Genomic DNA, 24,161 nt, shown 5'->3' on the forward strand with positions numbered 1-24,161 from the left:
TATGTCACTCTGCATCCAGAAATGCCTTATACCCCTATATGCAACTCTGACATATAGGGGGTTAAAAGGCATATCATGGGACAGAGTGGCATATAGGGGGTATAAGGCATTTCTGGAGGCAGAGTGGCATATAGGGGGACACACTTACATACACACACGCCGATTTTTTTTGTTTTTAACAAATACAAAACACATAATACAGTACAAAAAATACATTATTTTACTCACCTTCTACTTCTCTTGACTTCCTGGTAGCTGCACACTGTTCTCCTCTATGCTGACAGCCAGGATGCCACTGACCTGACATCCGGTGCTGAAGCAGTCTGAGCGCGAGGGGGCGGAGCTTCCACCTCACACTGCTCCCATCACTATGCAGCTATCAGACTGCTGGGAATGTAATCTAAACGGCCGGTGCGTGCTGATGCCGCCGGCCGGAGCTACTTTAACACTTTTTTTTTTATTTATATGGTAAGCTGGATCGGCTCGCCATATAAAGTAAAAAAAAAGTATTAAAGCAGCCGGCGGCATCAGCACGCATCGGCCGTTCAGATTACATTCCCAGCAATCTGATGGCCGCATAGTGATGGGAGCAGCGTGAGGGGTGAAAGGTCAGTGCGAGGGGGCGGAGCTTTCACCCCTCACACTGCTCCCATCACTAGGCGGCCACCGCACACGGCTGCTGGGTGCTGATGCCGGCCGGCCGGCCGCATCAGCACCCAGCGGCCGCTTTGATTAGATTTCGGGCAGCCTGGGGAGCAATTGCCCCCCTGCCCAGCCCGCCCCTGGCACCGAGGGAGGCGTTGAATGCCATTTGCAGCCGCTCAGCGGCTGTCTTCAGGGTGAGTCTGCTGGCCGCCCAGCCCACGGACCTTCCGGCCCACCGGGAAATTTCCCGGTATCCCGGTGGGCCAGTCCGGCCCTGCCCCCCACCTGTTGTTTCTGTAAGATTATTATTTTATATACAACTTGTTAGGTCGTGTCTACCCATTGTATAGAGCTATGGAATATGATGGTGCTATATAAAACAATAAATAATAACTTGCCATCCTATGTGGCTTCCTAAAGCTTTGTCCCTTAATGACAAAGCACGTAAATGTACGGGCTTTGTCGTTATTGCATTGCATTGCAAGCCCGTACATGTAAAGAAGAAAATTACAGCTAAACAGCAACACTGAAAAATGTTAAAACAGCCATTGTCCCAAAGTGTACTACGAGTAAGAAACGGTCTTGTCGTTAAGGGGTTACAACGTGTCTCTGTGAGATGTAGCTCCAGGAAGACACCAGACCCCCCTCCAAAGAGACACCTCTGAGAACAGAAATGCCACAACTACCACTCTCCCCGCAGGGTTTTCTCTCCTTTCTGTAGTCGCAGTCTTTTCTACCCGCGGAGTGGATTTAGGGTGTGTGTGAGGGGTCACTTCAATGTAGATTGGTTGAGGCTCACGCGGCCACACTGCTCGATCCTTAGATACTCGGTCACAGCGACCATGGGGACTCAACGCTAGACCTGCATCGGTACGTCACTATTTCATACCCATTGCACAGCGCAACATAATACGATGATGCTATATAAAACAATAAATAATAATAACGAGGCATAAATTCATGATCAAAGACACCCGTCTAAGGCTCCCACTCAATGGACACAGCCATGAGGATTTTGGAGGGGCTACGTTAGCCTACATGCCCCCAAGGCAGGAAGGGCAACGCAGGTAGTACTCTACATTGCTCTGGATTGTAGGCAGAAGCTGTAACATGGCTTTTCCGGGTGAATTTACAGAGATATCCATCACAAACTCAGTTTCCTCACGCTGAGGAGTGGCTTTAAGGCTGTAAACATTCTCTGCTCCAAGAAAACAGGGATATCAGTGGAAGAGAAAGGGACTGGACCTCTAAGAGAGGGACAGTTAGCAGTTTGTGTCCCTTCTCACAATCACACTGGAAGCACAATCATGACTAAACCCAGGGTCGCTCTGTGAGGGGGAGCGCGCACTCGCTTCCCGCTCTAGGAAGTGGGTGGGACTTCGATGACAGAGGCTTTGGTGTGGGAGCGAGCACGCTCGACTCTGTGTCGGTGACGCGCACGCAAGCTTCTAGGGCAGACGAGAGCGAAGCGAGTAGACGGTGCTGTCGGAGGAGGCCGCTGCTGAAAGAGGCGGCGAAACCGGCCCGAATACGGCGTTCTGAAACAGAGAGCGGCGCGGAGGGAGGCGAGGGCCGGCGGGCGGTCAGGCACAGGTAAACATCCATCTCGGCGAACTACTGCGCGAATACGGCCTGCGCTAAAATGGCGGCGGGAAGGAGGGGGAGGGGAGTTAATGTGTGAGGGAGCGCTAGGGCACCGGGAAGCTGCAGCCCAGGCTCTGCAGGGCGAAGAGGAGGACCGCGCCGGACCGAAGACACCTGACACACTGGGTTAACCGTCGTGGGGGGTAATGCATACAGCCCCCTGATCCATCTAGTGAGGGTGCAGATAGGTCGCGTTGCTAAGCACCGAGTATATGCTGATAGGTACCACATGACCCCCCCCCATTATACCTGTCGTATCCTCCTGGGCTGAGGATTTATTATTACACGATATACAGTTTTTTTTTTATGTCATCCAATTTACTAATATTTATTGGGTTTATATAGCGCCGTCATGTTCTATGGTGCTGTACAATTACAATTATCGATATGCCGTGACCCTTTTTTATTGGGGCCGCGAGCGCCAGCCTTATAGGAGCCGTACGATACGGAAGCCCGAGTGTATATCAGCGGCTAGGAATGAATATATTCATAGAGGTCGGTGTAAAGTGACTGCCGGTGATCGCTCCCCGGGGGATGGTATCGCCAACATACATCGTGGTGAAACGTTACTTTATTGCTATGCAGGGGGAAAAAATGCAATGAGAAAATAGTTAATATTTACATGAAAAAATACCTGGTTTCTTCAAGTTTGTCTTGATAAAATATTAAAAAATGTTCAAAGAAATATTAAACCCTTGAAGTTCTTATTTCTGTACGGTATTGTGTGATGTACGTCGCTGTCTCTACATTCCAGCCGGATTTGGAACATCAGAAAAAAAAAAAAAAACTAAGAAAATTCACTATATACTTTTTCGGTAAAGTAGCCAATTTGTTTTATTTTTTCTTGATATAATGTATCTGTTTGGTCATCATGTATTTTTTAAAGGTGGGAGGGGGGTTCGTGGGGCTGTTTGGAAATGTGAATGTAAAATTATCTTCTCAGTTTTGGAAATATGTTAAAAATGTCATTTTTGACGCTTACGATGTGAATGTATCGGTTTCTTGGTCTGTGAATTCTAGTCTTGTCTGACTCCTTGAATAAATGTAAGGAGCGCTGGGTAAACTGGTGCTATATAAATGATTATTATTAAGGAAAGCTGTTTTTCCTAAAAGCTCCAGGTTTTGGTTACCCGTTGTCAACTGTTACTCTTGGATCGTTTTTAACGTTTAGTCATGGAAACGGTTTCGGTTAGATGAGCCCCGTTACCGTGATGATGGATGCTTGGTTTCCCGGCAGCGTGATGCGTGTGGTCGGCACACGTGTGTATAGCGCCCCCCCGTTCATTCTGCTGCAGCGGTTTGGTTTATGATTAGCCGCGTTTGGCGCGCTCATGGTTAACATGCCGGTAAATGAAATAGGGGCAGCCAAGGGGCCGTAGAAACTTCTGCGGGGGAGCCGGAGGAACCTCTGTTTTTAGATAAAGGGAAGTTATATGGTGAAGGGGGGGTAAGACTTTCACCTTCATTTGGTAATATTCCGTTAAAGCTTCAGTTTGTGGGGAATTACCACGTTATACCTTCTGAAATGCGATTATTTCCAAATTTTACTTGGATTGTGATGTTTTGAAGCTTTCTATGGCGGCGTGTGATCTCTGCGCAGATATTTAACCCTCGCTGTAGAATGTGCTTTTTGTCACGGTATAAACGCAGCGCACTCTGCTCACCTCGAGGACCCTCATCCATCGCTCGATAGCCCATCTATTCACTGAATATGATCCGAAAATGATTCTTTACCGTCATGGATGCGTTTGCTGCCTTCCAGGCATTTATATTGCCTTTTGAATTTTCTGCCCAACCCGTCAGTTGATAAGCTAATGTTTGCTTTTTATGAATACCCTGCATCCTGAATCTTTTATTTATTTTCTTGTACCCAATCGTGGCATTTTTGGGATATAGACACCATGTAGACCTGATTTGGGGTGTTTTTTTTTTTTTTTTTTTTTTAAACGTTTTCTGTCATCGCCTCTCCCGGATACTTTTCCCGTTAGAAATTAACGCGGGGGGGGGATTTCAACATACGGGCAGAGGTTTGAGGTTTCCTAGGCGGTCGAATGGTTCATTAGGATGTTAAATGTATGTGCTCCCCATGGTAGAATTGGTATACAAATAGCCCCATCAGCCAATCATTGCGCTTGAGACAGTGTTTTTATTTTCTTTTACATACATTTCCTGATTTTGCATAATGTGTTCACAAGCTAAACAAGCAACTCTTTAATAGTGTTTTGTGGCTTAAATTTTCGTTTCAGTTCTCTTTCCATATCTTAGGAGAGTTCTTTCTGGAAAATACTTTCTGGTTTTATTTTAAAAATATAACTTTGTCCCATAAGCTCTCCTTATTACCAGACTTTATTTACGGGTGGCGTAAAGGTAACTGCTGGTTCTTTTACAGAACCTCTAGACATGTTTTTTTACTTAATATGTTGACAGGGGAGGGAATACTTTGTGGAAGCGGGCACATGTATTCCTCTTATTAGCTATCAGCCCTATTATTATTTATTATTCGTTATATAGTGCCTACAACTTACTCTGTAAAGGCTTGTAGTCTTAAAGCCCAGGGTAATGTATAGACATTCAGACCTAGCTGCTACCGAACATGCTGTGTCAGTAGGTGATGTCCGCTACGGATCAAAGTCTTTTTTTTGTAATGAATGAAGACACACGGAAGGTCTATCTCCCAAGTGGTTAAACGTCTTCTATTGAGACGGCCAACAGGCAGCCTGTGAGGTAACGTAAGTTGTAGGATGACCGACCAGCATGATTCTACCTTTTGTCGCATAGGACTCGCCATTTGCACGATAGCTGGTTACCCCTCTGTCGTATAACGGACACTATTTCCATGCTATGTCAGATAAACCGTGTCATGCTCTCGGACTTGTGTATGCCAGGGATTATATATATATATATATATATATATATATATATATATATATATATATATATATATATATATATATATACACTTTTATATATTGACATTTCATGGGGGGGTCCAAGACCGTACCAGCGCACCAGACACGAGTTATAAGTGGGTAAAGAGTTTTGGTAATATACTGAACAGCATTTGGGAGAACAGGAGGGTCAGGTGAAGAAATGGAGAGTAATTAAGATGTAGAACCCCATGAATGGAGGCTGTCGGCATTTTATGTCATGATTCCACATTCTAAACCTGATTAGATGTCGTGATTCCACGTTCTAAACCTGAATAGATGTAACAATCTCGTTCCGAATATTTTTTTCTGTAGAATTATACAATGCCGTGTAGCTATCCCGGTATAACTGCTGAATCTGACAATAAGACTTTTTCGGAGGTAGCAGTGTAAATATGCGCTTCATATATAACTAAATCTGCCATTTTCTGGGGAGCAGCAACTGCTTTGGACACATTTTATGAGCCGTGAGTTTGATCTAATCTGCGAGGCGAGTTTCACCGGGAAAAAGGTGGTCCTGACCAGAAGCTAGCGTTATGAAGGACCACGGTGGCCCGTCGGAGAAGTTTGTCTGTCTGCTAACTTCCTTTCTCTTAACGCAACAGGGTTTGTTTTTTCAAACTATAATAAAAGCAGAACGGATCCTCTGTTATATTTTCCATGTGTGCCTCTCGACTTCTGATGGTTATGCATGTAAAACCCGGGATGATTTTTCCAAGTGTTAGAAGAGCATACATATCATTCAGATTATTCTTAGCTATTATGTTTAACTTTATTTGTAATAATTCTTCTGGAAATCTGTTCAGCGGCACGCTTATTGTAACGTCTGCTAGCGAGAGGGCCAAGGCTTTCATCGTTAGCCGAGTTTCAATATAAAATGTTACCTGATTACGTCTGCTTGTCATGTTGGTAGAGTGGGCTAAAAACCAAAATAGGCCGAAGGCCCTACCTTCTTACACAACGATGCTTCTATATCGGAATGTTGCTCACAATAATCCCTGTTGGATAACGTATTTGCTATGGCCGCCTTTTCTAATACCTGTGATGTACAGAAACAATTCCACTTGTTAAACGGGATTAAAACCGTAAATAATAATAAAAAAAAATTCCAGAAATGTTTATAAATGTGGTAGGTTGTACCAGTCTTGAATGTTTGACTAAGCGAGCGCCGCCCAGCTACATGCAACGTAACTCTCATAGAAAGAAAGGAAAAAAACAACTAAACTTGTTTTGTGTATGGGCTATTATTTTCTTTTACCATCTCTGGCCCACTGTCTGTGGATTGAAAAGATAAAAATCTAATATTTGTGTTTTAAATTTCAGCTTTGTGTTATTCTTGGAAAATTGTGCACCGATTGTGAATCCCCTGAACTTTGGCATTTCTAGCCCAGTCCTGTTGAGCCCTCCTCATTTACAGCTCGCTCAGATTAAGACTCAGTTGGCACTTCATCATTTGAGCTCTGTAACTTCGAACAGTCCTACCCCGGTACATGCTTTGTTAAATCAGGCATTATTGAAAATAAGCACTGCATACACCATGTTTACTCCTCGAGGAGGTTTCCCTGCTCAAGGACCCAGAAACATGATGAATCCCCGAATGAACCAGCCTGGGATGAACCTCACGGGAATGAATGTTCCTGGCATGAACCAACAGGGCATGGGTCTTTCTGGCATGAACCAACAGGGCATGGGTCTTCCTGGCATGAACCAACAAGGCATGGGTCTTCCTGGCATGAACCAACAAGGGATGGGTCTTTCTGGCATGAACCGCCAAGGCATTAGCAGCCCTGGTATGAACCATCCCAATGTTGGTATCGGTCACTCAGGCATAGGCAATCCTGGCATGAGTCAAGCTGGAATGAACTTAAATCGGATGAACCATCCTGGGATGAATAAAGGTGGCGGCGGCGGTGGTGGCGGCTTTCCCTCTGAAATGAGGAATCCTGGCGGCGGCTTGAGACCACACGGAATGGAACCTCAAGGATCCTTCGGTGGATCTGATTCAATGGGAATGAAAGGAATGCCGATCAGAGCGCCACTGGAAAGAGGCATAAATCCGCAGTCTTTCCAGAAGAGATTTGTTGGTTCCAACCCATCACCACGACCAGTGCAGCCTAGAGTACAGCCTCAGAACCAAGAACTTTCAACATTACTGAACATGATGGCAAAACAGTCCTCGTCGGACATCATGATGGGAAAGGGCTCGCTCCCGTTACAAGACTCGGCACACATGGGGAAAGAGAGGCCGTGGGAGGGACCAGGTTCATTTAAAAAGCTGTCTCAAGACATGTCAATGAAACCTCTTTCCAATCAACAAGCTCAACTTCTGCCAGATCAGCAGAATCGCTACACAAATGAAAGTGCTTCAAGTATTTTGGAAAGCTTCGGGCTGTCTAATGAAGACTTAGAGGAACTGAGTCGTTATCCGGACGATCAGCTGACTCCTGCAAACATGCCCGTCATATTGAGAGACATACGGTTACGTAAAATGGGGCGCTCTGGAAACCCGTCTGACCAGAGTGGTGCGAGAAGATCCGGAGGCGAAGTCTTACCAAGTAAAGTCATAGATTATGGACACTCAAGCAAGTACCAATTCGGCGGGGATTCTGTTCGCCCTTTTGATTCTTCAAGAGCACAAGCTAAAGATTTCAAACCTGGCCAACCAAACGTGGAGCCAAAAAAGATAAACGTCTCAAAAGAACCTGCAACGCCAGCAAACATCAAGTCCCAAAAACCTGCTGATAAGTTGATGGATAATAAAATACCGACGATATCTGTTACTCGGAAGAACCAGCCTGCGTGGTCAAAGGTTGACAGGTCCCACAACAAAACTGTTTTTGGCGAACAACCGGAGAAGTCTGTCGGCGTGTCAACCCCTGATCAGTCTGTCAAAGTCATGGCTCAGCCTGATGCTCCGGCCATGGCCCAACGTGACTTTCAGAGCGCAAGCCACCCCGACGCTAAGCCAGACGTCCAGGCGGGAACTCTGACCAGCCCGGTAACTTACCAGGGCCCCCCAGAGACTTCACCGGCCGATCCGTCTAACATCACAAAGGGGAACTGGCCGCCAGCTTTGCCCCACCATGCGGACGCCTTGAAGAAAATGAGAACTCCGACTCCTTCGATGATGAACGATTACTACGCGGCTTCACCGAGAATCTTTCCTCATATCTGTTCACTGTGTAACATAGAATGTAGACATTTGAAGGTGAGTGTCTCTGTATTGTGTTTCAGCTTCTGTTTTAAGCCTGAATTGTTTTTTAGATGTTTAGATGCGCATGTCCTTCAGAAACTCAGCTGCCCCCGTATCACCATTTAAATAAAATCTAAGCAGTACACCAAGTAAAGTAGGGCTTTACTCGCTCTATGGCGTGACGTGCAACAAGTAGGGAATTTCCACGACCGCTTCTCCAACTACGACCATTTGATATGATGGCTGCTGATCGGCCTTTAATTTAAAAATATTTAAGTATTCACATAAAACAATGAGGAAGGAGAATGAGCGCCTTCTGTAAACTGGGGGGGAAGCGATGAGGGTCAGGGGAACACTTCTGCACACCGCAGAAAAATAAGTATTAATAGGAAAAGGTCTGCAACATTTTTACATAAATGTTACATTTTACAAAAAAAGCAGCCAGATGAAATTGCCTGCGAGGGAAGTTAAGATGAGGGGGGGGCATCTTTCCACAAAGTGATCTTTAGCCTTATGGAGGGAGGCCCTATATTGGAACGGCATCTTTACCGGTGCAAGCAAGACGGAAGGAAAGCGAGCGGCTGCATCCAAGAAACGAAGGCAGAAGGTGAAGAACGAGTCGGAGGAGTGACTGCCGGTGCCGGACCTCGTGTTTTTCACAACGGCAGCCTTTGAGAGAACTTTTAAGACTCCCGAAAGAACCCATAATATAACCGTTACATACCAGTTCATTCGTACTCTGGCGTAAGACGCGCTCAGGTATTACAAGGTAAGTTCTGCGGATAAGCAGCGGAAGGTTTCACGGCGTGCAGGCGTGAAACGCACGATGAGGTTTGGTCTCCTTCGCCAGTTACAGCTTCTAGTCTGTAGGGATTTCTCTGTTCTTACAGAATTGATCCAAATACAATCTGTGCAAAAACAACACTTGGATACTTGGACTTAATTATTTTTCTGATTATGCACAATTGTGCATATTGGGGGGGGGTCTAATACATTATTTCCCTCCTGTTGTCGATGATGCATTGTATTACGTTAATGTGTGTTTTTTAATTGGTTTCGGTTCACTCAGTGGTCCCTGTTGTTGCAGTATAATTATATTAACTAGTTATATGCTGCGGTGAAACCTGTTAATGTGGCTTTCCGGGGGGGATGCCACATAATCACCCAAGCGGTTTTGTGGCAACAGGGACTTTTTTTAATCTATTGTTTAAACAGCCACCGGTTTGAGTAAACGTCCGATATGATCGGATCATCCAGTAATGCTTTCTAACAATCCGCTTCCCACCCGTTCTCTAACAGGACTGGATTAAGCACCAGAACACCCCAGCTCACATTGAAAGCTGTCGGCAGTTGCGGCTACAGTAAGATCATCCTTTATTTATGCATGTGTATACAATTGTGTTAAGATTGGTGAGTTTTTAGCTATTATTGGTTATATTCTACAATGCCGGGGGGGGGCGATGTATTTGTACGGTTGGGTAAACGACCAACGATGAAAGATTCGGTTAGACATAAAACTTGCTAAAGGGGGCATAATGATCCGATAAAACTGTGTGTCGGGTTGTGCTCATCTTGATGTTTTTTTACATTGACAGCAAGACTTTTTTTTTTTTTCTCCCCGAACAGGTACCCAGACTGGAACCCGCAGGTTCTATCAAGTTTAAGGTAAATTCATGAAAAAAAATAAACTTTTGTGGTTCCAACAGCATTTAATGAAAATACTGTTTTTGGGTCTCCTGTTCCCAGGTGTGGTATATAATTTCAGCGTTTTTAGTGAATATTAACAGAACCGTTGCACTTTTTTTTTATTTAAAGAAATGAAGACAAGAAAAGTGACAGTGTACCCTCTAAAAGATCTAAATCTAATAGCCCAAGTCAACGGCGATCCAAAAGATCAGGCTCCAGACACAGGGCCCGGCGATCGCGTTCCAGAAGCCCAAGACATTCGGGACGAGCAAGATCAAGAAGCCGGAGCCCGAGAAGATCTCGCCCCAGGCGCTCGCGCAGTCCTAGACGCCGGTCCAGGTCTCCCCGTCGTTCTTACTCACCGAGAAGACCTAGGCGTGCGCACTCTTCCCGGACACACAGCTCTTCTCCAGGTAAACCAACAGGACCACGTAGATCTACTACACACACCCTGACTCCTTATCATACTGTGTAGGGTAAACGCTCTTTAACACCCAGCCAGAAATAAGTCTAATGGAGGAACGCACTTCATTAAAGAATCCATATTCCAAGGCTAAAGAATCAACTCAATGTGGTGACTTAAAAAAAAATAAATAAATATGGCGGCCTCCATGTCTGCAGGTAAAGGGAGTTTATTGGAGCAAAATGAGATTAGCCTTGTCTTTGTCAGTTGTTGCTGTATACAGCGCTGAGGGTTATGTTCAATGAGAATCATATTTTTCTAGAAGACTGCCCTTTAACGGACTTGTTTGCTGTTTGTATACATAATGAATAGACAAATTAGCAATTTTTTTTGTGTGTGTTTTAGACAAGAAAGCAGTGGATGCTGCTGTACAGAATTTTATTGAATCTACTAAACAACGAAATTCCGCAGACAAAACAAAGCCTGCGAGGCCATCCAGCAACGGCAAGAGGGCATCTCCAAAGTCTCCCGGATCGACGGCGAAAGCAAAGAAACCTGCCGGCGGCGGAACAAAAATAACCAGTAGCGGCACAGCCAAGAGGACCAGCAGCGTCTCCAGTGCCAGCTCTTCAAAGAAGAGCAGCAGCAGCGGTAACCCTGCCAAGAAACCCAGCGGCAGCGATGCCACCTCACCCAAAAAATCTACAGACGGCAAAGCGTCCGGGGCCGTGGCCAAGCGAGTCGTTACGAAACCCAGCTCTGCGCCAGCAAAGAAATCTCCCTCGAGCTCCTCGGCTACGGATAAATCCTCCGGCAGCTCTTTGTCCGACAAGAAGTCGGGGGTCAAGAAGCCTCCTCCGAACAAACCTTCCGCCGGGAATAAAAAGAAAAACCCCTCAGCCACAGAAGCTTTCAACCCTCTCCACAAGGTTAGCTCTTTATAAAGCTGGTGATACTCTGCTTGCCGGACGTTGGCAGAGGGCAGCTGTTGGGGGTTTAATGCTTATGATTTGTAGCTGAGGTGAGCAGTTTAGTTAGTGAGGACCGTTTCATACTCAAGATCATAGCTTTGGGCATAGTTTGTGTATTTGTTTTTCGGGGGAGTGGATCAGCATGCCGCCTTTTAAGGTACTGTTTATTTGGGGGGGTGCTTTTAAATCCAAAGATATTCAGTTAATTCTGATTTTTGTTTCTTTCAGTTTAAAAACAAGAGTAATCCAGGCACCGTTATTCATGTGAGCAACCTGCCCGATTCGGGCTATACAGATCAAGATATTCTGAAAATCGTGCAGCCCTTCGGCAAAGTCTGTGACATCCTCATCATTCGTTCTAAGAACGAGGTATGTGAAGGAAATGTGCGATTTATTGTAGGGTTCCGTCCACATTACACCATAGCTCTCACAGCAGAATAACCCGTCTGTCTCTGGTACACACAGAGTACGCCTTTTGGCACCGGTAATTTGTATGTTTTTGGTACTCTCATCCGATGTCTGCTGGCCGTAGTTGCATTCGTATTGTCCCGCTTAGACATTTTTGTGAGCGGGTTGACATCGGGTAGTATGACATTTCTTCCTGCGTGTTCCGTTCCTCACCAGAAGTCTCCATCCATGCTTTACTTCATTCTTTCAGGCATACTTAGAAACCAATTTTAAGGAGGCGGCCGCAGCGGCCGTGAAATTTAGTGAGACCGTACCAATGATGGTGAACAACACACGAGTTACGCTGCGTTTGGCCGGAGAGAAGGTAAGCGTCGAGCGTTTTTTTTTTGTGTGTATAGATTCATGATGCTGTCTGGTGGCTTATAATAGGTTCATTGTTTTTATTTTACTTATTTTTCTTCAGGCTCCTGAAAAGAAGGCTGAGGTTAAAGAGAAGGCTGAGGCTAAAGAAACCAGGTACGTTTTTTTATTTTTATTTTCACTTTGTACCAGACAAACAACCTGCCTCCTTATCGTACTGCGCGTGGGAAACAATAGAATGGCTCAGAATGGCCCTCAAAGCCTACGAAGGAGTCTGGTTTTTGAGCAGACTTTTCCCCAAATATCACATGACTGGCAACAATGGCGGCCTTTATTTATTGGAACAAAATAAGATAAAACCAGGTGTTGCCGATGCTGTCCTGATTTACTGCGTATAGTGAGGGGTTTTTAAGGCTCAAGGAGCTGGATTTCTGATCCATTTAATGATATTCCAATGGACACAAATGGCTTTCCTTTGAAAAAGGCATTTCAGACTGACCCCGAATGTTTGAACGCTGGCGTATAATGTCACTGGTTGTGCCGGTGTTCCCCCCGTGACATTGGGACGGGGGTTGTAGCAGTTTTTTTTATTTTTTGTGATATTTAAAGGTATCTGCTAAACTAACGCCCTCAACGTGTTTCTGTTTTTGCAGCAAAAAGCCGACTCCGGAGGAGGGTAAGTTTCTGGTCCAAATTATTTCTGCTTATCTCCTAAACGGCGTTCCTATTTGTGTCCAGTATGTCATAACGATTACACTTCACCTATCTGCCCCAAGGGTTTCCATGTAACATGCTACTTCGTGACCTATCCTCCTGCTTCTATACACGCAGCCTATTGAGCGGGAATGGGACGGCATGTAAAGACTTTGGTTCTTTGACCTGTGTAACGGGTTTTATATTTTTCTTTTCAGTTATCCCCCCTGGCTTTGTGAAACGCTACAAGCTTGCGGCCCCCAAACTGAAGGTTTGTTTCTATATTATGTGGCTTCTCCATCGGTCTCTGGTTTGCTGTTTTCCAGCCATGCACGTGCGATAAGGCGACCTCTGCCCCGGACGACATCCCATAGCCTTTCAGATAGCTGCGACAGATGGCTGCGGGGCTGCGGAGCGCCTGTTCCTGGCGGCAGGACCGCGCTGGCAGACGTTATCCTGGAGCCCGTGTGGCTGACGGACACTTTTTTCTAAAGCTTTGTTTTGTATTCAGGATTCGGAGAAATGCGTGGTTATGATTTCTAACCTTCCTGAAGCACAGTCCAGCGTGGAGGAGATTTCAAACCTGGCTAAACCGTTTGGCGGAATAACGGACATCCTCTTCATCTCGACGTACCGAAAGGTAGGGGTTCCGCGTCGCTTGTTTATTGTCAAAAAATGGTATCTGTGTGAGTGTATTCAGGCAAAGATAAGATGCAGAATTCCTCTTCACTTTATTTTTTTGTCTTAAAGGCTTATTTACAACTGACCAGTAAAAACTCGGTGGACTCCATGTTGAAGTTCTACGATGTCTTTCCAACATATATTTCTGGAAACGCCTTATCCATCTCCATGAATCCCAAATTCAAAGATATAAAAGACGAGGTGGGTTTTGAATCTGGTTTTATCCGTCTTGAGTAACTTGTTGCAAAACCAGCATTATGTCATTTGCTTAAAAGTGCAAGACAAACGAGACCCCTGCTGCAGTGATAGAAAACGTGTATTTTGTTAGAATTGCGTAAATTTTTAAAAGTTTCTCAAAACATCGTGTTCTGGTTCAGGTAAAGTTTATTTTAGCCTGGCCTTACAAATTGAGATAAAAACACTCGAAGCGGGCGTTTCCGAAGAAGACGTTTGTCTCTTCAGACGCTTGTGCTTTATAGTTATTTTTTAACCCAAATTTCTGTCTTCTCAGGATCGTGTTTTCGCCGAGTTAATTGAGGAGGCTCTGTACGAGGTAATTGCTTCACGATTTCTTTCCCGCCGCTTTCATTTTGTACGGAATCTGCTGGCGCTCTATTAACATGTCGTGTGCCGAGTGCGATTTGTAATGTTTAGAAACAGATTAGCGGCTCCTGACAAGCTGAAAAGGACTAAAGGTGTTAACAGCTATTTCTAATTCACCTGCGGTCTCCATGCTAGACCCCCAGAGCCATCTATTGACCTACTGAGACCCCCTTGTTAGTTATTCTAGCGCCAGAGGCCTTGCAGCAGCCCCTATTTTTCTTTTATGTTACTGCTGTCGGGACGGACTTGCTAACTCATTGCCGTACCGCATGAACCAGCTGACGCCATCTTCCTGCTAACCTCAAAAATAAAGCTCATATATATTGCAACATCACTGGCCGCAGCAAACTTTAACCCCTTTATGACCAAGTATTTTAAGCATCCATGGAAACCACAGAGCAGTTTTATAGGATATAGTCTGTAGATAAAATCTGTGCGCTGTTTATAATTTCCCCTTTTTTCTTTTGCCCCCCCCATCCATACTACAAATGGAGTATTAGTCCTATGTAATATATTGCATACTATAGAATATATCCACACATTTTATATTTTTTGCTAATGTATTCATTGCTTGCCTGTGTCCTGGTCGATATCGCCGTATATATTTTGTGAACATTTTATGCGCAGATCACCCCAAACATCTATGAGAAGTTTGTGCATCTCGGCAACCTCCCTGAAAAGGGATACACGGAATTTGAGATCGTCTGCATCGGGCTGCGCTTTGGAAAGGTCGAGCATTACGTCGTCTTTCCCAACAAGAGAAAGGTACAGATAGGAGCGCCGGATGTTTTAACTATTGGCATGCGAAGGGTTATCTTCATGCCCGTTCAAGGGCTTTTCTCTTACGCTTACGTCTGTTTGCATTTCTCAAAATATCATCGGTATTACAGCAGCTCCAAAAAATATATATATATATGTCAATTTCTTCATCAAGATTGTAACCTAAACCCAACTATGGCAAAAGTATGAAAACTTGACCAGGACTCTCACTCACAGCACGCCGTGACGTGAGGCTAGTTCCTTGCCACGCTTCATATTGTGTAGAGATACTGTTTGCGTATATTTTTATTCTTTATTTAAATCCGATTAGAAAAAAAAAAATCAGCTTTACTTTGTGATTTTAGTTCTTGGTTGAAATTTGTACACGGTTTGTGGCGGTTTGTACATTTTTGAATATTGTCACACGTGACCCGGTACTGGACGGTGTTACTTGTCTGCAGTAATTGTAGGGGGGGCCGCGTAAAGATCCCTCACATCTATTCTTATTTGTCCTGTACGTTTTACCAGGCGATTCTGCACATGTGCTCCGCGAAAGCCGCCAACGCCATGCATCGATTCCTCTCTCAATATCCCTGCAGCGTCGGGGACAGCATCCTGAGCTGCTCTCTGCCCTCCAAAACAGCGTTGGAGCAGGTAGGGTTAAACATGTCTAGCGAACAGACACATTACACGCGTTATCCGGCTTAGGAGTGGGTTTACGTGTCAGCGCCGAGCGTAATTCATACGTTGCTTTTTACAGGATGAATATATGACGGTACTAGAAGAAGAGAAAAAGAGGTAAGTGTGTATGTTGGCTCTTTCTGGGGTCTGTAACGTTATGGTAACGCTATCTGTGTACAGAGTGCTGTGTACGGAGTTATGTGCAGAGCTGCCTAATGACCTGTGGGGTGTAGAGCGTGGTTTCTTAAACAAAGTAAACCCTTCGATAATGACTTTGTGCAAAATAGGAAAGAATGCAGTTGCCAGAAGGGTTAAATGATTTAAGACACAAAATTGGCCAAAGTATACGTTTTCTGCCAGTTAGCTAAAAAAGAATGGCAGCATACCGGTGTAAATATAGATGGATATATAATATATGGTGTGAGCACAGTTTTTCTTTTACTTGCTGAACTTATGGTCGTACTTTTCTAAGTCTTCTTTTGGTGTCAGACAAATGGAAGTGTGGGTTGGCTACTCTAACATTTGTTGACAGCTCACGTTATATTTAATATATTTGTTTTCTCGATGCTAATTCCCACTTAATCCTTTTTGTTTCTGGAATGAGAATATTGGAGAGATCGTAGAGTGTGAATTCTCTGTATTGACACCAGTAAGTTCTCTCCTAATGCCCCTTACCTAAACTTTCAATAGTGCCGAAGCGGAGACAAACGCGGACGAAACGGAGACTGCACAGACTGCTGATGAAGATACCGTGAAAGGCCACACCGTGCCAACCAAACCGACCAAACCAGCACCGGCTAACGGTAAAAAAGGAGCGGATGTTCAGACTCCCTCGCCCGTCGGCAGCTCTGGTGATGTGAAGGCAACAAATCGTTCTGCGACAGACCAGAATACAGATCTACAGCAAGAGACAAAGACCACCGAACCTGCTGAGGAGGCCACTGAACCAACCCCTAGGGCTGCAGTAGAACGTGCTCCATCTAACCCTGTGCTATCAGCCTTTGGTGTCCACGCAATGACAGGTGAGGAGGACTACGATGAAGAGGAAGCAGCTGAAGCGCCCGAAGCCCCTGAACAAGGGGCACCAGAGTTTGTTCATCCAGAGTCCATGGTGCCCATTGAGGAAAGCGCTCCATACACCCAATCCAAGCTTCTTGTGAGCGATGATTTGGAGGTTCTTGTGTCTGTAGAATCTGAGGAAGAGGATGAAGAGGCCATGGACCAAAGCAGTCCCGCCAACCTCGAGTCTGTGGCGGCAGGCGCCAGAACGTTGGATGCCATTGGTGTTGCCGCATCGGATGAAATAGAAGAGCTCGAGGGTGTCTGTGTCATCGCCGAGCCGTGTTTGGACCCGGCCGCCCTGGACGAAGAATCTGCAGACCCATCTGAACCACTTACAGAATCTGCTGACGTCGCTGATAGAGACACGTGCGGAGTATCGGAAGACCCGAAACCGCCAGAGGAGCCGAGTGTGGAACAAAAACCCGAGCAGACTTCCGATGAGCGACGGGAGGAACCAGAAAATGCCAACCCAGAGGAGAGTTTGGTTATGGATGTTTCAGAACCACAGCCGGCTGAGCCGCCTCTCGCCGATTCACGCAGCACTGACCTAAAAGAAGAACTGGTCTGCGGCGCGAGCAACACCGACACCTTCAACCAAACGGACAGAGTCGAGGATAATGGCGTCACTGACGTAAAAACCGAAGATGATTCAGGCGGTAGCACCGCTGAAAAAAATAAAACCTCAATGCCGGAAAAAACTGAAGGCGATTCGAGCAGCGGTACGGTCGAAACGGAAAAGGACTCGGTGTCGAAAACTGAGGATGATTTGGGCAGTAGTCAAATTGAAAAAGTTAAAGACGCAACTCCCTTAAAAGATAGCGAATTGGGCAGTGAAAAAAATAAAGACTCCACTGTGTCGAGAACCGAAGGTGATTTGGGAAGTCGTCCCGCTGAAAAAGACGCCGCTCCCTCAAAACCTAGCGAAGGGTCTGTGAAGGAATCCAAAGATCACGCGGGCTCGTCGTCTTCTACATCATTCAGTAGGACTGCAAAATACAACCCTCAGAAAGGCGATATCTCTGTAACGGTAACCCTCGACGGCCAGAAACCCTCCTCGAAGCCAGACACACGGAAGAGAGTCTCCTCGGAGAGGTCTTCCGGAAGAGAGAGCAGCACCCCGAAGTCGAGCAGCAGCCGCTCGAGCCCGGCCGAGACGCCCAAAAGCAATTCCAAATCGGGCGCGAGCGCGTCGCTGAAGAAAGGCAGCGGAAAGAACGCTTCGAGTAAAGACGATAAAGAGTTAAAGGCGACTCCAAAACCTTGGGAAAGGGAAAGCAGATCAAGTAACAGAAAGGACGATCGGTCGAAGGTGAGTGAACGTTAGAGGCAGACAGAATGCCCGCCAGCTGTGAGTTTATATAGGCGGATATAGTCGGCTAATTAGGAGCTTTCTTTATAGCAGTAAGACGAGGGACAAACGTCTTCTGATACAGATATAGGAAGTAAGAGTTCCTCCTTTGGTCCGGCGAAGGCTTGATTTAAAGATGCTTTTCTTCCTGGTGTAAAACCATACATCGACATTGGCTTAGGATTGTAAGCTAATAAACCTTCGCAGAGCTGTCTTTATTTTCGTTTTGATGGTTTGATCGCACAAAAATAGAGCAACAACCCATCCGTGTCGCATGAGTTATACAAGAATTCTAAATGGGGCAGAATATGTATAATTAAACAACCTGTGATGGGTTTCACCATTCAGCGGTACTGGGAATGGTGTTACTAACGCTGCATTTGGTTATAAAAGTGTAATTCAGCTGAGTAAGTGGAACAGAACCTTTAACGGCTAACCTTTTTGTCTGTGGGACAATTTCAAGGTAGATTTTTGCTGATAATGAGCTCATCCTCCAAAGCTCAGCTCCGACTGGATGTTCGGGATGGAAGGAACCTTATCCAAGTAGGATAAAGCATCGCCTCCCCATTTGGGTTTAGTCCTTGTTTGCTTGTTCCCCAAGACCTGTGCATCCAGGGGCTAAGGGCTAGCTCTGTGAGCCCACCCGAGTATTCCCACCCAGGTAGTCCTTGTCCCCCCGTTCTAAGTTCTCGGTAATGTTACTGGGAACCGCGTCAGGCTGGTGCTCGTAAATTTCCATAACACAGCGGTGCCATGCGGCAAAAACAAAGCATTTGCGAGTCTGTTTAACCAGTGGCTTCCGTTGTGACTTCTTACCCATCGTGTTACCGCTGAACAGCGTTTGGAAAGAGAACGGAAGCCGCCGCGTGCTTTTTAAAAGTATCAAATCTCTCTTCCACAGAGCTCTCACGGAAGATACACTCGCAGTTCTAGGGGCAACAACCGGGGGGTGAAATCTAAAGAGGTAAGACTTGCGTATCTTTAATGGCATTGGCAATGGTAAAATGTTTAGGTAACTTCATTAAATGAAGAAAAAAAATGGTAATCTAGTATTTGATAAATAATGTTTTTAAATGTCCGGTGGGGTTTCCTACACTTATTTTTTCACTGGCGCTTGCAGAATCGGCGTTAATACGGTGTTAATAAGGTTAATAAGTGAAGTGGTCGTCACTAGTTCATAAGATTTACTCCTGGAGAGTATGGCGTGTTGCGCATGCATTGCTAGATAATCTGTATATAACTGCCCTTACCTCGATGGCTGCCGCTCTGGGTGGCTGCGGACCCCGAGTGCTCGTTCTTCTATTTTACTTCTCTTGGCTAATTTATTTCTCCTGTGCCTGGTTAGGAACCGATGGAGGATAACTTCCCGTTCGACTTGGACGAATTTGTTACCGTCGATGAGATTGTAGAAGATCAGACGGATGAAAAGTGTGAAGAGGAACAGCCGAAAGAAACTCAGAGTGCCAACAGTGCCCGAAAGGGGAAAAGAAAGGAGCACGAGAAGTCTAAAGGGAAGACAACCACCACAGGCGCCTCGACCCAAGAGCCGTCCTTCGTAACGTTAGATGAGGTGGGGGATGAGGAAGAGGGCTCTCCGGGGCCGGAGTCCACCCTTGTACAAGAACCACAGGCCCTTCTAACGGTTGACGAAGTCCATGCGGATGATGAACATTCACCGTTCGTAAAGGGCTCGCAAGAACTTATGACCTTAGATGAGATCAGCGACGAGGACGACGCGATGCAGGTTTCCACGGCGGGCCTTGTTTCTTCGGAAATCCCAGAGGACTTATCCAAAGAACAGGTCCTCCTAACGCTGGATGAAGTTGTTGGGGAAGAGGAGGACCCAGCCTCAAACGCTGAATCCTCTAAAGTAGAGGTTCCTCCTGCCGCGGACGGCGAACACAAAGATGAGAAAGAGACCGAAGTTCCCACAGCTAAAGAAGCTTCCAACATCACAGAAGACAATCCGTCTGTTGACCCCACAGAACAGCCTCTCTTAACCTTGGATGAAGTCAAAGGAGATGATGATGTGGAGTCCATAGCAGACATTGTTGGCTTTAGCGAAGGGAACCAGTTTTTCACCGTTGATGAAGTGGGCGAGGAAGAGGACGAGTCGCAGATTAAATCTGAACCCGTAAAAAAGGCTGCTGGAAGAGGGAGAGCCAAGACCCCCAGGAAGTCTGGGCCAAGTGCAAGTAAAGCTGCCCCTAAGCCCCAGGCTGCAGAAAAGTCACCAGGTATTTTCAAAGAAATGTTTTATAATGTCTGATTCTGTCGGAGTATTGCAATAAGATTTCATTACATATTATATGCCTGGAAAATGTAATTTTGGTCAATGGGAACTGAGCTCTCATTACAATCAGTGGGAGTAGCAGCAGCCAATGACATGTTTGCTATCTGAAAATGGATATTTTGCTAATTTGCATGTGATTGGCTGCTGCTTCACTCACTTTAATGGAGCTCCTACTGAACATGCGCAAGGCATTTAGATACAGAGGCTTCCTGGTTTCAGTAGAAGCAGCCAGGGGAGGAATTAGTGTCGCTTTCCAGAAAAGTCATGGCATTGGCACCAAATGTACCTTTTAACCCTTGCAGAAAACACACTGTTGAGTCGCCCACAGTCTGAGTGATTACTCTAGAAACTGCAGGGAATGCGCTCTTCTCTCTCGCTTCTGCCTGACCACTTGTGTTCTGTGATTGACGGAGGAATTTTATTTTAAAGCAGTTACCCCCAGAAGAGGCCGGCCGAGAAAGAGGCCGCTTCCCGAAGCCTCCACCCCAACCCAGGCAGACGCCGAACCCAAGGATCCCCTGCAGCAGCCTGCCCCGGAGAAAGAGAACGCGGACAGCGCTGCACAGGAGAAACGGAATGAAAAGGACTCGAAGGAGGGGGGGTCAGCGGCCGGCACACCAACTAAAGACGCCGATTCCAGTAAGACGTGGTGTCCGCGCGTGTTAATGTTTTGCCAGCTCTGCTGTGTGTGTGTGTGTGTGTGTGTATGTGTGTGTGTGTATGTGTGTATGATATATATATTATACGTACAAAGAGACTGCTAGTCGTCGTGCTCCCCTCGTTGCGATAGAGCAATTTAATTTGGTTCCGGGTACTAATTCATTCCCGCAACACAATACTTCCCATCTATAAGAAGCATAAGAAGTAAAAATAGTAATAGTTGCTCCGCGCCGTAGTACGCTTTCTGTGGTTTCTCTCACCTGAGGGGCATCCAATAGAATTGGAAATCGTTTGAAATCGGTGATTATTTTGCAGATTTGGGTAGATTGGTATGTGCAGAAATTGTTATATTTGCGTATAGGTCTATATTGTTGGCAACGGGGGGATTTCAAACACTAATGGCTGCTTTTATTTTTTTGTAGCGGTTGATTCTTGCCCAAAAGACTCTGAAACTCCAGCAAAGAAAAGTAAACTGGAATCGCCGGCAAAAGACGCCAAGCTGCCGCCTTTTAACGCCAGTGTCCCCATAGGTAAGCGCATGTGCGATGTGCCCCCCGCATTGTGTGAACGGTCGGCATCTGTGTGACGCCTTCTGATTTTAGGGTTTAATTTATTTAGAGCACTCGTTTCTTTGTAGAAAATGAAAACGTACGTAATTCTTTATAAACAGACGTTAAGTATTTCAGCATAAATCCCTGAAATGTGATATTCACCGTACAGTTCCGTCCTGTCGTTAAATTTCCAATGGTTTGAAGACTGAGACTTTGTCTGGCGGCCATCGCCAAAGCTTCCTTAACCCCGGTAATCATTTTATAAAGGAGCCCCGCTTTTTGCTGTTTTATTTTGCAGGATTGGAGTTTCTGGTACCGAAAACCGGCTATTTCTGTGAACTCTGCTCGCTTTTCTACATGGATGAAGCTTCCAAGCTGAAGCATTGCAAGAGTCTGCGGCATTACCAGTCTGTAGAGGTGAGGGTCACACTGTCACTCAACATCTTCCTAGTCATGTCTGTTCTACAGCACCTATATATATATATAATGTAGAGCTCCCATTGACAGGCGCATATATATATATAATAGAGTTATGAATGTTTGGTAAATCTCTTCCCCGTTTAAGGTAACTGTAGTGGGGCATTTTCTGCTGTTAATAAAACAAAGATGAAGGACACAGGTGGGCACGATGCAGCCCCGCAAACACGTCATGCATATTAAAGTTCTTTGTGATTATCGAATGTGTTTATGTGCGAGCGACGGCCGGGGCGTCCTGTAATGGCTCTCCTTGGCGTCTGCATTTCTCCCCGTTATGGTGGAATCACACTGGCCCCGCACAGCAACGATGAGAAGGAGCTCGTGCCAGGGCCCAGCTTAAGATACAAGTTCTGTCTCTGACCGATGTCCATTTCCTTAAACCGGATATCGCCAAAGCGATCTTTACTCGTTGGGAAGTGGGCGCCAGCTAGAGGTGGCTACATTACTATATGTTTATTATCTCGGTGCCGTGTGCCGGAGGTGTCCCTCTATTACCTGCAGTCCCCGCGGCCAGCTTCGTTTATTTTACCTGCTATCTCCAGAATGTAAAGGGAAAACATAACCCCTTTACCTGGGTCATCGTTAAAAGGGAGAGAGGCGGCTATAACACGTCAGAGCCTGGATCTGGTATTTGATAAGTATCAGACTAATGATAACGGGATACACCGAATGTGCTTCACGTGTAATGCGCGTCTTTTCTCACGCCTCTCCCTGCTCTACGTCTTCCAGAAACACATGGCCAAGGAAGCGGACGCACCGGAAAAGAAAGACGGCGCGACGGAGTAAAGGCTGCAACGCCGCTCAAGCAGAAGGAAGAATCAAACCTACTCTGAATCTTTAGGGTCCATTGTGTATTTAATTTTAATTTCTCTCAGTCGCGTTTCCAGAACAGTTTATTTTGTAAAAAGTGATCTCGATGTAGAAAGAAAGTAGCTGAAAAAATATAATTTGCTAGTTTTTGTTTCCAGTTTCTCCTGCTTGCAGATCTTCACATTGCTTTAATAATTACTCCTGCTTTACAGTTTGAAAGCAGTTGAGTTAGTCGCACATACCCTGCGCTCGATTTCCCGCTGGAGTATATGTCGTGTATTCACTGACTCACACTGTCCTTCTGCTTAAGCTGTCCGCGGCACTCGTGTTTTCACTGTTAATACCGCGAAATCTGTCAAGCTGCAGCCTCCGGGGCGAGTGAAAGTAAAACAAATAACCTTTTATAAGACGGGGCAGCCTTTTCTAATACAGGGTGTGTTTTACTTTCTCTCCTCGAAGGTGGCATAATGTTAATAGACTTGTAAGGGTTAATCCTTTATGATCACGCTGAGATATCGGCTTAGATTTTTCTTTCTCTGTATATATCAATGTTCCACGTGTAATTTTGAAATGTTGCCTTTATTTTGTTGGAAAACTTTTTTTTTTTTAATTAAGAAAGCATTTTAATATTTTATTTTGCGCTTTTTGTTTTCGAGGGGTAATTTATTAAGCTTCAGTTTCTACGGGGTAAGGCTTATGAAGCACCCTGCCGCGTGGGTTAGTGGGAGTTCTGTGATATTGCTCTAAATTGTGAGACTGAAGATAAATTACCCGGCCTTCATGTTCTTCACCCACAAAAGTTTGATTTACGACTTGTTTCCTCAGACCTGTGCGTCTTTAAGGTGACTTCTTTTGTATAAAGTTTTGTTTTTTTTTTTTGTTTTTTTTTTGCAAAATTCTGCAAAAATTAAAGTTAGAACTGTTTCTAAATACGAGTGACTTTCTGCCTTTATATTCCTTTATTGCATGATGAAACAATATACACCTATGCACAGGGTTGTCTGCTCGGTGATCAGCTGCTCGTGTCTGATTCACCGAAAACTCAATCGAATGATCTAGGTTCAGGTGCTCTTGTCTGTTTAATAGTGATCTTATTTGCCTGCTCTGTGATCAGCTGCTCGTGTCAGGTCAGTAGTGCTCTGGATTGGTTGCTCTGCAATCAACTGCTTTTGTCTGTACAGAACATCGGCTGCTAACGTAGGGACTGCCCTGTGAGAATAAGGAAGGCCGGAAAACCCGAGACAAACTCAAAAGGATGTAATAAAGTAAAAAGTTTGGTTTCTTCGCCATGGTGTCATCATCTTGG

At 45.4% G+C, this 24,161-nt stretch overlaps 1 protein-coding gene across 1 annotated transcript; it reads left to right on the forward strand.

Moving 5' to 3' along the window:
* Nucleotides 1-5,680: 5,680 nt before the first annotated feature.
* ZNF638 (zinc finger protein 638) lies at nucleotides 5,681-23,124 on the forward strand. The gene is made up of 23 exons (XM_053465827.1): nucleotides 5,681-8,424; nucleotides 9,709-9,770; nucleotides 10,036-10,074; nucleotides 10,225-10,508; nucleotides 10,904-11,427; nucleotides 11,698-11,838; nucleotides 12,128-12,241; nucleotides 12,341-12,565; nucleotides 12,847-12,913; nucleotides 13,014-13,201; nucleotides 13,442-13,570; nucleotides 13,681-13,812; nucleotides 14,123-14,164; nucleotides 14,842-14,979; nucleotides 15,502-15,627; nucleotides 15,734-15,771; nucleotides 16,345-18,025; nucleotides 18,966-19,028; nucleotides 19,410-20,301; nucleotides 20,787-20,996; nucleotides 21,440-21,547; nucleotides 21,867-21,985; nucleotides 22,775-23,124. The coding sequence occupies exons 1-23, from the start codon at nucleotides 6,754-6,756 to the stop codon at nucleotides 22,829-22,831; spliced, it is 7,050 nt and encodes a 2,349-aa protein (XP_053321802.1). The 5' UTR covers nucleotides 5,681-6,753; the 3' UTR covers nucleotides 22,832-23,124.
* Nucleotides 23,125-24,161: the final 1,037 nt, after the last annotated feature.

The sequence above is a fragment of the Spea bombifrons genome, chromosome 1, assembly GCF_027358695.1.
Source record: "Spea bombifrons isolate aSpeBom1 chromosome 1, aSpeBom1.2.pri, whole genome shotgun sequence".
Classification (NCBI taxonomy): Eukaryota; Metazoa; Chordata; class Amphibia; order Anura; family Pelobatidae; genus Spea; species Spea bombifrons.